General features: G+C 39.2%; 1 protein-coding gene across 2 annotated transcripts; it reads left to right on the forward strand.

Moving 5' to 3' along the window:
* Window positions 1–1,227: 1,227 nt before the first annotated feature.
* Window positions 1,228–12,198, forward strand: LOC131792567 (fibropellin-1). 2 transcript variants are annotated; one of them, XM_066171098.1, is made up of 17 exons: window positions 1,228–1,361; window positions 2,115–2,189; window positions 3,237–3,378; window positions 3,681–3,910; window positions 4,670–4,786; window positions 5,572–5,685; window positions 6,242–6,353; window positions 7,183–7,298; window positions 7,468–7,581; window positions 8,394–8,510; window positions 8,600–8,713; window positions 8,923–9,036; window positions 9,400–9,513; window positions 9,731–9,850; window positions 10,454–10,567; window positions 11,017–11,432; window positions 11,866–12,198. In XM_066171098.1, the coding sequence occupies exons 2-17, from the start codon at window positions 2,129–2,131 to the stop codon at window positions 12,025–12,027; spliced, it is 2,277 nt and encodes a 758-aa protein (XP_066027195.1). In that variant the 5' UTR covers window positions 1,228–1,361; window positions 2,115–2,128; the 3' UTR covers window positions 12,028–12,198. The 2 variants fall into 2 exon arrangements, with proteins under 2 accessions (XP_066027195.1, XP_066027194.1); XM_066171097.1 differs by having other exon boundaries at window positions 1,235–1,361; window positions 2,120–2,189.
* The last annotated feature ends 296 nt before the right edge of the window (window positions 12,199–12,494 follow it).

Raw genomic sequence — 12,494 nt, forward strand, 5'->3', positions numbered from 1 at the left:
TTTTTATGAGGAAGAGAATCTTTTGAAGAAGATGTTATTCGCTTTAGAAAGCAGACGAACACTTCGAGGTTAGAATAAACTAAACAGAAAAATTGATGGGCTTAACTTGGAGGGTTTCGGTTTGCATTCCGCAATTCATTTACGTGAAATGATATCCTAGAGCAACTACGTGTAAAGGAACATTTTTTATTTTCTCTCAGACAGAGAAACAGGAGTAAGCAAAGTCCCCTAGCAGCAAATTTTGGTCTCGTCGCGCAACATGCTCTCTCTCTCTCCAAGGGGCCATCTTGCGTGACAAGATCAGACAATACGCGTGGCACCAATGCAGGCTATTTTTGCTTACAATTACTTAGACAACAGAGGAGATAGACACAATAGAACACAAAATACCTGTGAGTGAATTTATTTCAGACAAATTATACGGTTTTTTCTCTCTCTTAGGCTAAAATATTGCGATTTTTCGTTCCTTTAAAGGTTAATGCTCTTCAGTGTTTAACACATATGAAAACATCATTTACGCAGTGTCCCACTTCAACCCTCTCAGTCGAAAATATAACTCTTACATGCTTAGCATGCCTATAATTATTACAATGTCGGAAACTCATGGTAGATGTCTTCCAACAACTCTCTTTCTGAAATGCGCCATAACTTAGCAACATGATCATGTGACTTGCGTGATAGCAAGAATTTGTAAAGCTCGTAGTTTCAGAGAGAAAATCGGTTTCCAAGTGACAACACTTTCAGATAGATCATATTGTTAAGTTTTTTTGTTTGTTTTGTTTTTGTTATTGTTACTTCCGATTTCTAGTTTAGAATGAAAGAAGAAGGAATGCTCAATTAATAGGCCCTAGAAAAAGCAAAAAAGCATAAGGATTTATTACAAAGACTTAGGTTCGAGTTACTTGATACGCTGAAAACAGTGTTTAATTAAAAAAACAAATAAGGCGCCGAAGGAGGAAACAATTCAATTTTGAATTGTGTTTTAGAATTCACATTTGGTTGAGATCATGAAATTAAAAACGGGACATTCGAACTTTTGTTTGTACTTGAAAGAAAAGAGGAGAACATTTATGTAGAAACGAGAGACGAAAATTATGCAAGGAGAATGTAGAAGCGATCCATAAGCTAAACGAAAGTAGTTTATTTGCTTGCTTCCTTTGAAACTGAGCTGGGATTAATTTAGGAATCCGACAACTGTTTACATTTCTTACTGAAGACGTCCGATTTCTTGACTTTGGGAAAAGTATCTAAAAGAAAAATTTCACAACTGGTTATGTGGCAAGCAAACAGAAACAAAGTTTTACTCTTCGACTGATCTGCTTCTTCATATGGCTCCAGTTTTCCGCCGACGCCGAAATAGGGTAAGATGTTTAATACTTAAAATCAACATTGATTTGCGATCCCTATCGAAAAAATCTGAGTCACTCAAAAACTAAAATTTTTCTCGGTCAAAGCAGGCTACCTATGGATCACATAACATCTTCGTTGCTTTTTTTAATATATATATATTGTGGCAACACAGGTAATATTACACTACTTACAATGCTACTAAAAGTACCAACCGGCACCAGTTATCTTGATTAAAATTACAAACCGCTCATTGTTTAGACAAATTATTGAGCCATTGTAGCAAATGGCTTTAAAATTCAGAAATCAACTGGGAACCAAGCGAGAGCCCAGTTATCAGTTTACTTCTTGGTTGGGATTGTTTTGAGATGAGCAATATTGAGCATCATAGTCCGGGTCTGTTATCCAACCTCAGTTGATAAAAGAAGGGTACGGTAACCTGCCCCATTTACACCAGCAAAATATGTTTGGTTAAACCAGGTTTAAATGAGTAAAAATCAATCATAGAAAACTAAAATACTAGATTTTCCATAGGGCTCAAGTAATCACGAACTTTTACTGATTTTCGTTGTGCTAAATTTGAAGTCAACAAAGATCAATTAAAACCTCACAGAAGAAAACCATTTCAAACCGTGTTTTACAAAACAGCTTAAATTAAAACTTGTTTTAGCTTGGGTGTTAGTAAATGATTTACAGGTGTTCGGGTAGATCTTTCTCTCGCCAAGAGTTCTTTTAATAGCCAAGTTTTGTTTTAATTTGTTATTAAGTACAGATAATAAGGATGACACTCAGAGGTATCTTAATACTTGGCGTTCTTTGCCGACTTACAAATGTTGCCGCAGGTAAGTGAAGCTTAATGTTAAACGTATTAATCAGTTCTAAAAAAAGGTTCCACAATGATACGTATAGAAACCCGGTGTGGCATTATGCACAGTTCAATTTAGTTTTATCAACTGAGTTGATAATGTGAATTTGCCACCCGCGTAAAATGATTCTAAAGCTGATGTTTGGAACGTTATTAGTCACTTGCTCTAAAGAAGGCTGATAACGCTCGTAACATCAGTTTTCAACATCTTAACGACGGTCAATTTACATTATCAACTCAGTTGGTAAAAACGAAATTATCTTGTATTACAGCCAACGACGCTGCATTACAGTTTCTTTAGAACCGAACTTACTCACTTTGTTCATTATGCACAGTGTCTGATTGGCTCAGTCCAGAAGAGGGCAAGTTAGTCTTATTAACTGAGTTCAGTTGATGACATTAATTGGCCACGGTAAAGAATTTTAAAACCGACGGTTTGAGCGTTAGCCCCTCGTCAGAGCAATTAGTCTAAAAGTCTCGAAGAAACGAATATAAGAGATCCTTGCACCTATAAACACTACTGAACTAGTAGTTGAAATAAGACCTGAAAAAAATTCCGGCCCGTACGGGATTTGAACCCACGACCTCTGCGATACCGGTGCATGGTCATGGGTTCAAATTCCGTACGGGCCTGAATTTTTTTCAGGTCTTATTCCAACTACTAGTTCAGTAGTGTTTATAGCTGCAATGATCTCTTATATTCGTTTCTTCACCGCAGTACACATATACGATTTTCATATATCTACAATTATTAAGTCTCGAAGACTTGCACTGCCCTCTCAACCAATGAGAAGTAAACTAAAAAACTGCAAAACTAAACTTCGTCGTACTCAGTCACTCGCTGTTTCCTGCGCTTCAGGTACTTTTCTAGTTTATCAAGACTGGGTCCTTGTGAAATTGACCTTTGTCAAGTTTGTCCTGACTAACTAACACCGTTCTTTGTTAGATTGTGTTGCACATTTATCATTGTCAAATCACTGTTCATGTAATTTTGTAACGTCAGTCTTGCTTGTTCTTCACCAAGGTGCTGCATCGCCTCACGTCAGTTGCAACCGGACGTACAAGAAGCTTGGCTGCTTTAAAGCAAACTCCAAACCATTAGACACCCTATTGATAACTGACCGAGGCAAAGTGGATTGGGAAAACTGGGAAGCTTACGTTCACAGGTAAAATGATTAAATGTCACGCCTTCGACTTATAGTTCACACTCATTTGCTCTAAGGTTGGGTGTAAATTTTGCGAAATCTCTGTCTTGTAGAGGAATGTTTTCCTAGAACTAAGTACGTCGATTGAAATTGTGGGTTTTGAATTCATGCATTTGGTTGCATACGAAAATGCTATGCAGTGACTTGTCTTAGAGGTAGTAAAAATAGAAAGGGAGGTGGGTGGGTCAACATATATTTTTCGCTTCAACTCGTCCCCAAAAGTGTAGCAGCTATTAATCTTCGTTTTCTTTAATGTACTGTAGCCTGGCCTGCCGTTGTACTGAGGCAACACGAAAGAGAGGCTTTACACACTTTGGGCTGCAGAACTTTGGAGAATGTTGGAGTGGATCTGATGCAGATAAACGGTACAAGCGTGATGGCGAATCAGACCAATGTGTAATGATTTTTCAACAACCGTTTTCACTGTGTGATAACCTGGACGACCCTAGGGAGTGTGCGGGATACCCGAATGTAAACTATGTCTATCGAATTGGTGAGTAAGATTCTCTTTGCTTTTCTTCTATATGGAACCTTCACGCTGACGGGAACTCCCAGGGATTGAGTGCCCCTAGGAAAACCAATCACACTACGAATCTCACTAAAGATATTAAAAAAAAAAATGGCTCCGCGACCTAAACAACTGAAGTTTGAGTTCCAGAAAAGAAGTATTCCTTTGATAAAGGTCTCTCGCAAGTGAGTGACATTTGTCTTTCAGTAAATACATAAACTGACTTTCATTAGGTTTTCGAGCAGTTTCAAGTTTAGTATTGAAAATTATCCGGAATCGAATTAGTTTTGCTTTACTCTGTTTTTGTGTCAGTAATTGGTCCAAAAAAGCTCGTGCCACTCTCTCAACCAATCAGATGCAAAACTAAAACTAATCGCAACTTGGTCACCCGCGTTTCCCGCGCTTTAGGCAGTTTGCTTGGTTTGACTTTGACTTCTCCTTGGCTCTTAAGGGTATTTTCCTTTCTTCTGATTGGTTGTGGTGATAACTTTGGCTTTGGTTTTACGAGACTCAATCGAAAAACGCTTTGTGCTCAGTTCTTCGATCAATACATGTTCCACATTGTTGCAAGCCTTGTACAAGCCAAACACTGTTTCCCCTCACAATATTTTCTTAAAATTTCAAAACGGAATTACTTGTCTAAGTTGTAAAATTGCTGACATATTTTAAGGAAAAAATGGTCTCTTTCTTTACATTTGATTCTTTATCAAATTTACTTTCTTTATTTTGTATGTGTACACTCAGAAAACGACGATGAATGTTCGAAGAGTCCGTGCAAAAACGGTGCAACTTGTGTCAACACACCGAAAGGTTTCGACTGTAAATGCCCGCAAGGATTTAAGGGAGCTCTGTGCGATGAAGGTAGCAATAATCTGACAGTTATTAATCCTTGAAAATTCCGTGAAAATATATCTGTTTGGACAAAGTAGATTCTATTTTATCAATTTTTATCAGATATTCATGTTATTTATAATTAGTTAGACCATATTTCTGTAAGATTATATTGGTCAATATATTTTTCTCTTCCTTACCGTTCCAGATAAAACATGTTGTTTGGTTGTGTAATCTGGTCGTTCGGGTGAGAGTAGTAATGCAAAATGTTTGTGCCAAATTTTGTGATATTTAAATAAAACTTTGACCTGAAAAATTTAAGGGGAACATCCGAAAAAGCACAAAAAATGCACATCTTCAGAAAATGCAATTTAAAATATTCGATATCATGAAAATGTCTTCAAACCAGTTTTTCACACCGAAGTCACTATTTTGACAAAATATGCAGAAATGCATGTTTAAAATCTTCTTTTGCTCTTCTTCCGCCTTTTTTATTCCCCACGGGTACACTTTTCCCACGCGTACGCTGAAAGGTTCCATTCGTAAAAATCGTCAACTTCCTATGTGGCAGGTGACTTTCTTGGTCAGTATTTTCCAGATTTTCAGAATGGTGGCAAGTGTCACAGACATCCTTGATGCCTTCACTCTAACATTTGTTTGGTCTTTTCAGTCTCTATTATCGCTCAAGGGAGCTCAATACTAAAAAAATGCTCTCAATTCCGAGAGTACTCTTGAATTCTCTATTTCCAGCTTGAAATGAAGAAATGCACACTCCAAACATGGCTCACTAACTCTGTTTGATTTTATCGGTGTAGATATAGATGAGTGTTCAAACAGCCCGTGTAAAAACCAAGGCACGTGCGTGAACACGATTGGTGGATTCCGTTGTACGTGTCCACAAGGATTCAAAGGCGATCTCTGTGATGAAGGTACCTTATAGATACTACATGTATAAGACAAATGACTCGGATGTAAGGGTGCAACGGTGTTGGATTGAACAACCGATGCTCGAAAGTTAAAGGGCTCGTAAGTAAAATCTACGAAAGTTTCTTTCGGCTATGGTTTGATATATCGTGATCACGATTATCAGTAATTTATCTCTGGGACCACATGTTTACCTTAAATTTGTTCGGGACCCTCTTATTTTACTCTTCCCCAGTCCCTTACGGGGGAGGTGCACCTCAGGGGGCTTTACATGTAACTGTGCGCAAGGATTCGAAGGGAAACTATGCGAACGAGGTATCCTTTATCTTCTTTTAACTGTTTTTTTTTTTTAACTCTCCTAAATTTGTACGATTATTGGCTTGTTGTGACGAAAGGTAATTAACAAACTGAGGTACGTTTTTGAACAGACGTTACACTCGTCTCGTACCAGACCTCGCACGCCCGAGAGTAGTTACCGGCATTCCGAACGTAGAGGCAGAGTCTACGGAGCAATGTAGTATGTCAAATGCTGCTGCTAATGGTGTTTCATTTTCTGTGTAGATGTGGATGAGTGTTTGAATAACCCGTGTAAAAACGAAGGGGCATGTGTCAATACTATTGGAGGATTCAGTTGTAAATGCCGCCAAGGATCTAAATGGGCTCTCTGCGATGAAGTCACGTTTGTTGTTAAACCGCACCTTGAACTTTTGTTGACAAATACGTGATTAATGGCTGTTTGAAGATGTCTGCAAGTTCCTTATTTTTTGCTTTTCCATCGCGCTTAATCACCTGAGAAAAACGCTTCTGTTAGATTTAACTCAACTTATTAAAACTGAAAAAAAATACATAAATTGATCTGGGCGCGACTCAATTACCTTTCATCGTTGTCTTTCCGCATTTCCCAGAGGTTGTTCATGCAGAATGGGTTTCTAAGCCACCTGCCGTCTGCACATTTTTCTTGACATCCGGTTTTTTCTCCCTCAGCTGTTCTATGACTTCCGATTTTCCTTTTTCATTTCATATTCTATGAAGAGTTACTGTTTGTACCTAACTGAAGTAGAAACTGCTTGGCAATATATTAGTGATTTTTAGCGTCGTAGAAAGGCCCTTCATTAGAATAAACATTTACAATCGTTTAACAAGGACGGCAAACACCACAGAGATGTAAAAAAAACATCAACAACAACAGACAAAAAACTAAGTTTGGAGTTAAAGATGAAGAGACTAGACGCCGACTGCAAATGGAAAACTTGAAAAAAATTCAGACTATGTATCTTGAGTCAGACAATCCATACCTTACACCCTTTGACAACTGAGCTTATCAAGTGGAATTGTTCTATATTTCTGTTCTCTAATGAAACTTTTAGCGTTGATTGAAATTATCTTATTGAGCAATCATCTATGTTGTATAAGGTCTGGTAAGCCCTCACGTTATGAGCCTCGTGTGGAGTAATCTCGATACCAAATCTGTGCAAAACAGTTAGAAACACGTTTCTCCTTTTAGACATAGACGAATGTGCCAATTCTCCTTGTAAAAATGGCGGAAGTTGTAAGAACAACCCCGGGAGCTTTACTTGTACATGTCAACAGGGATTTGAAGGCAAACTTTGTGATCAAGGTATGATTTCCTTTTTCTTTATAATTTAAATTTATAAAAAAATACTTTTTCATTTTAAAATTAACTCGCGAATGAGGTATAGTAAGAGAAAATCGTGGAGCTTGTCATGACGGTGTGTACTTATTTCTACTGAGAATAATTCATTAATCTTATTGCATAATTGTTTCAGATGTGGACGAGTGCTCGAACAACCCGTGCAAGAACGGGGGGACTTGTATCAACTCGCTTGGAGGATTTAGCTGTAAATGTCAACAAGGATTTAAAGGGGCTCTGTGTGATGAAGGTATCAGATCAAAGTCAGTATTTCAGCAACTGCGCACTTATCCATCCTTTAACCCAACGAAAGTCAACTGATAGCAAGGTAGGGTTAATGTTGGGTAAGGGGAGGGGTAGGTGCGCAGTTGTTCAGATCGTAGAATTGATCCAAGATATCCAATTAACCCTAATATCAAGCAAAACATGTTTTCTCATCTCCTAGCTTCAGAACCTCCCTAACATACCCGCCCTCTTTGATTTTAATCGAAAGACTAATGAAGAATTAGCGTTTACCTAAATGTGCCAAACCACGTCGACCCAGAATAAATGAATGCTTTCTGTCATATGATCTTTAACTCGCAGCCGTCCAAATTCGGTGTGCAAACCAGCCGCCATATTTGAACAGTTTATTCATTTCTAGTTTCGCAACTCGTACTATTGTCATTCAAAATTGCTCTTGGTCATAATCTTTTTTTTCATTCAGACGTAGACGAATAAGCCAGTTCTCTGGCGGAAAATGTACACACACTACAGGGGGTTTTACGTGTTTTACAATTTATGCTATTACGGTTGTCGGTTGATTTTTGATCTTACCCACCCTGTTTAAGGTGTTTAGTTAATGAAACGAAGCGCGGTAGTAAACATCGCGATTGTTTAGCAGCGGTGTAAAAGAAAAAAAGGGGGCTTGAGTCGCACGCTAAATCCCGACCCAAGCCCCCCTCGGTTTCGCTCTGCTGCTTCTATCGCGCCGTTAACAACTTCGCTCTGTTTTGCCAATTGATGGCCTGGAACAGGCTACATCTTACCTTAAACTAACTTTCACGTTCTTTTCTATCACAGATATAAACGAGTGTGCACTTAGTCAACCCTGTAAGAACGGAGGAACGTGCATAAATATCGTGGGTAGCTTTGAATGTAAATGCAAAAAGGGTTACACAGGGACAAATTGCGAGGAAGGTAATTTTAGCTTATAAATCACCACTAAATTTTGCACCTAACTTTTCAATGTATCTCACCGAAAAGTGCCAGACAAATCGTTTGCTTAGTTCTAGATCCATGTCAGAGCAGCCCATGCCAACATGGAGGAAGCTGCGTAAGGAGAGGGCGTGGTTTTAAATGTAAATGTGTCGCAGGGTTCCTTGGTAAACTCTGTGAGAGAGGTAAGGACGTCTAAACAAGTTACTTATAATGATTATAAAAATGTTTGTCTTTAGTAAGCTGTAATTTCCTCATAAAATGCACACTTAGCATATTACTTAGGGGATTGGAGGAAACACAAATACAGCTGTCACTACCATGCCAAAGCTTGCTAATATTAGACGGTGGTTTTAAACACTCCATTGGCGACTGTTCTATGTTTTTCCTGCAGATGAAGATGAATGTAGAAAGAACCCTTGTCGTAAAGGTTCCACGTGCGTTAATAACATAGGGAGCTTTCAGTGCTTGTGTCCCCCCGGAATGCAAGGGAAACTGTGTGAACAAGGTAACCGTGGTAACCATGTTCTACATCCTAATTGTACGCAGTACAGTATTAATTCTGATCTCTTTTTTTTTAATCTAAGGTTGAACTGCACTTGCGACTATAGCCTGGCCCTCATTATTGGCGCTGTAGGACGCGGCGAGATTTGAGACGAGTCAGGGAGACTTTTGCCAGGGGGTCTGGCAATAGTGCTAGACTCTTCACAGTACCCTCTCACCGGCTCGCGTAACTCATGACCTTACCTTATTCTTTCCCGGGAGCAAAAGAAACACCCATGCCAAAGCGCTAATAATGATGGGCCTACTTGTAGGCTACTTCGATTAAAAACCTTAGGTCTCATTTCAAAGAAATATTACGTTTTTACAGACGTGAACGAGTGCCGGCAGCAGCTGTGTTTAAATGGAGCTACATGTGTTAATTCAATTGGTGGCTTTCACTGCAAATGTAAGAGTGGATTCAGTGGAAAGTTTTGTGAGAATGGTAGGTTAACATATAAATATAGAATTTGCAACTTTAGACCATTTGAGTTGATTTTAAGGAATATTGACTCTAGGAAATAAGACTTCGCTCCTTAATTTCTTGCGGACTGGTAAGATTTCGGGTATTTCCCCGTTCTCGATCGGTTGTATCTGCATTCATTGAGCGTGTGTTTAACTGTCACTTCACATAAAAATAAGGAGGTTTCTTTTTCCAACAGATGTGAACGAGTGCAAACTTGGCTTCGACCCCTGTAAAAATGGAGGGACCTGTGTCAACAAACACGATGGATTTCAGTGTCTGTGCCCACCTGGCATTACAGGAATGCTGTGTGATGTTGGTATGACAATCATTGTGTTTCTACCATGTACCTAAATTCGATCTCTAAGATCTTGCAAAGATTTTCCTTGATTTTTTTATGATATTGCGAAGATTTATGTTTTTGATTTTTTAAAATGAAGTATAACCACCAAGAAGCATCGTTGGTGAAGATACAGCTTGTCAGCAGGCCGTCATTATTAGTGAAAAACTCTGGGTAAACGTCTCCCCGACTCGTCTCAAATCTTCCCGCGGGCGGAGAAACGCGCGTCGTGCAGCACTAATAATGAGAGCTTAGTCACTGGCTAACCATTGGGGACTGTGCAAGTACCTAGTACTTCCGAGCCCACAAAAGAAACGTTTAGCTGTATTCGAGCCAAGAAAATTAGCTAAAGCAGTATCATTGGGAAAAACCTGCGTAACAAATACAGAATGATTGCAAGGGTGCCCCGAACGTTTCCTCTCCCACCAGCGCGCAGCTCTCCCAAAAAGATTCAAAAGCCTGGAAAAGTCAAAAATAGGATATTCAACTGGTCATATTAGAGATTTCCACCGAGAGGTAACCTACTATAGCGATTAAAATCTCGAGCTCTTTTTTCTACTTAAACACAACCCTTCCTTACAGATGTAAACGAGTGCAAGCAACTTCTATGTAGAAACGGCGCTGCATGTAAGAACACGCTTGGGAGTTTCGAATGCAGATGTAAGAGTGGGTACAGTGGAAAGTTTTGCGAGAAAGGTTTGTTAATTTGAAATAGTTTGTTAACCTGATACGATCGAATTTGATCGCGCGACAAGAGTGTCGCCGTTAAGCGGAAGTTAGTGAAACGCGAGAGGCTTGGGTCGAATCGCGTTCCCAAGCATCTCTTGTTCTTTCCCTCTTCCGCAGTTTAATATCGCGCTCCGTTTTACCAACTAAACGCCTGAAACAGGCGAAGGCCATGTAGGTTATCGAGAAAATTTATATTACTTCACACTGTAATTGGTCTCAGCAAATCACATGCAAAATTTAAACCAATAGTTAGTCATCAGCGTTTTCTCGCGCTCGCTTTACTTTGAGTTCTCATTGGCTCTTAATGATGTGTTTTATCTTTCCTCTGATTGGCCGGTCTGAATTCTTAAGTCTTAACCGAAAGACACTCAATGGCAATGCTTTAAAAGCATATTGTATTCTTTTCTGCTGACCAGGAACCTGCTCCAATCAGGGTCAGTATGACCTGGGTCTGATCATCGACGGCGGTAGAAGCGTTGGTAACTATGGTTTCGTTCAAACTAAGTGGTTTCTCCTACAACTAATTTCCCGGTTCTCTGTGAACTTACGCAAAACACACTTTGGAGTAATACTATACAATAACAAGCCCCGGTTAATCTGCGGATTTACAGATGCGACTTCTTACAACCCAGTCCTCCTCAAACTGAAGATCTTGGCTATGGAGTTCCCGAATGGAGATGTAAGAACTGACAAGGCACTGAAAATGGCGGGAGAAGAGTTGTTCAAAGCAGGGAAAGACAGACAAAACGTCCCTGATGTGCTACTCGTGATTGTCGAAGGGAAAACTGAACAAAACAGCGAGCCATATAAGGATGTTCTAACACCTCTTAAGGTTTGTGTAGTGTAAACAGACCAACCAAACAGCCGTAAGTCTTCCACATTTTTTCTTTCGATAGGCATTTTCATTTGCACGTTCATTAGTTTTGTTACACCACATGAGCACTCTCTAGGAATTTTCAACCGACTATTGATATTAATCCGGGACTGCGTTGTTTTCTCTCACTTCGCCGGTGATTGGTCCATTCAACTTACTCCACTCTCACCCAATCAAATACAAAACTACCGCAACCGCGATTTAGGCACTCCTGTTTTCCCGCGCTTTCAGAAATTTTGTTGTTCTTATAAAAGAGTCTCCACGAGCTATATTCACTGCCTCCCTGTGATGTTCCTTCGTTTTGATTGGTTGATGCAATTACATTGGTTTTACGCAACCCAATCGATATACGCTCTTGACTAACAGCTAAATGACTGTGTTCTTATGTCAGGATCGTGGTGTGAATATCATAGCTGTTGGAATTGGAGATCAAATTAGCGTGGATGAGTTGAAAGAGATCGCCTTGGGAAAAAGTGACAACGTCGTACACGTTCAAACAATCGGTGACCTTAAAGCTCAGGAACTCAAGGAGAAGATCCTGAAGATATGTTAGACAGAATATATCGCTACAACGAAAAGCAACTGACAATATATAAGAAACATTCTGTTTACAACGGGGAACATAGCATCTTTCTATATGAAGAGATTTCACTTGTTTGATCCGTTTCTTCTTACGATAAACATAAACTACTTCTGTGATGGTTATAAACATAAAATCAATAAAACGAACGGGAGGTAGCTTTTTAGTTTGCGTCATCGAACTCATAAAGCCTTGTAAGAATAAACTAGAAAACGAAACATTCAAAGGGTCCACAGTCCATAGCTACATACAAAATTTTATAGGAGGAAAAGATAAAAATAGTTTAACATCAAACCTTCCTCCACAGATAGCACACAGTTCGTGAATTGAAAAAGGGTTTTAAAACAATCCTTACCAAATGAAGTGGGAAAACTTTGCTGAACCAAAATATTCGTGTTAGGTGATAAGTGATTTAAAGTTCCAACTCTGAAGCATTTAAG

Source organism: Pocillopora verrucosa, chromosome 8 (genome assembly GCF_036669915.1).
Source record: "Pocillopora verrucosa isolate sample1 chromosome 8, ASM3666991v2, whole genome shotgun sequence".
Classification (NCBI taxonomy): Eukaryota; Metazoa; Cnidaria; class Anthozoa; order Scleractinia; family Pocilloporidae; genus Pocillopora; species Pocillopora verrucosa.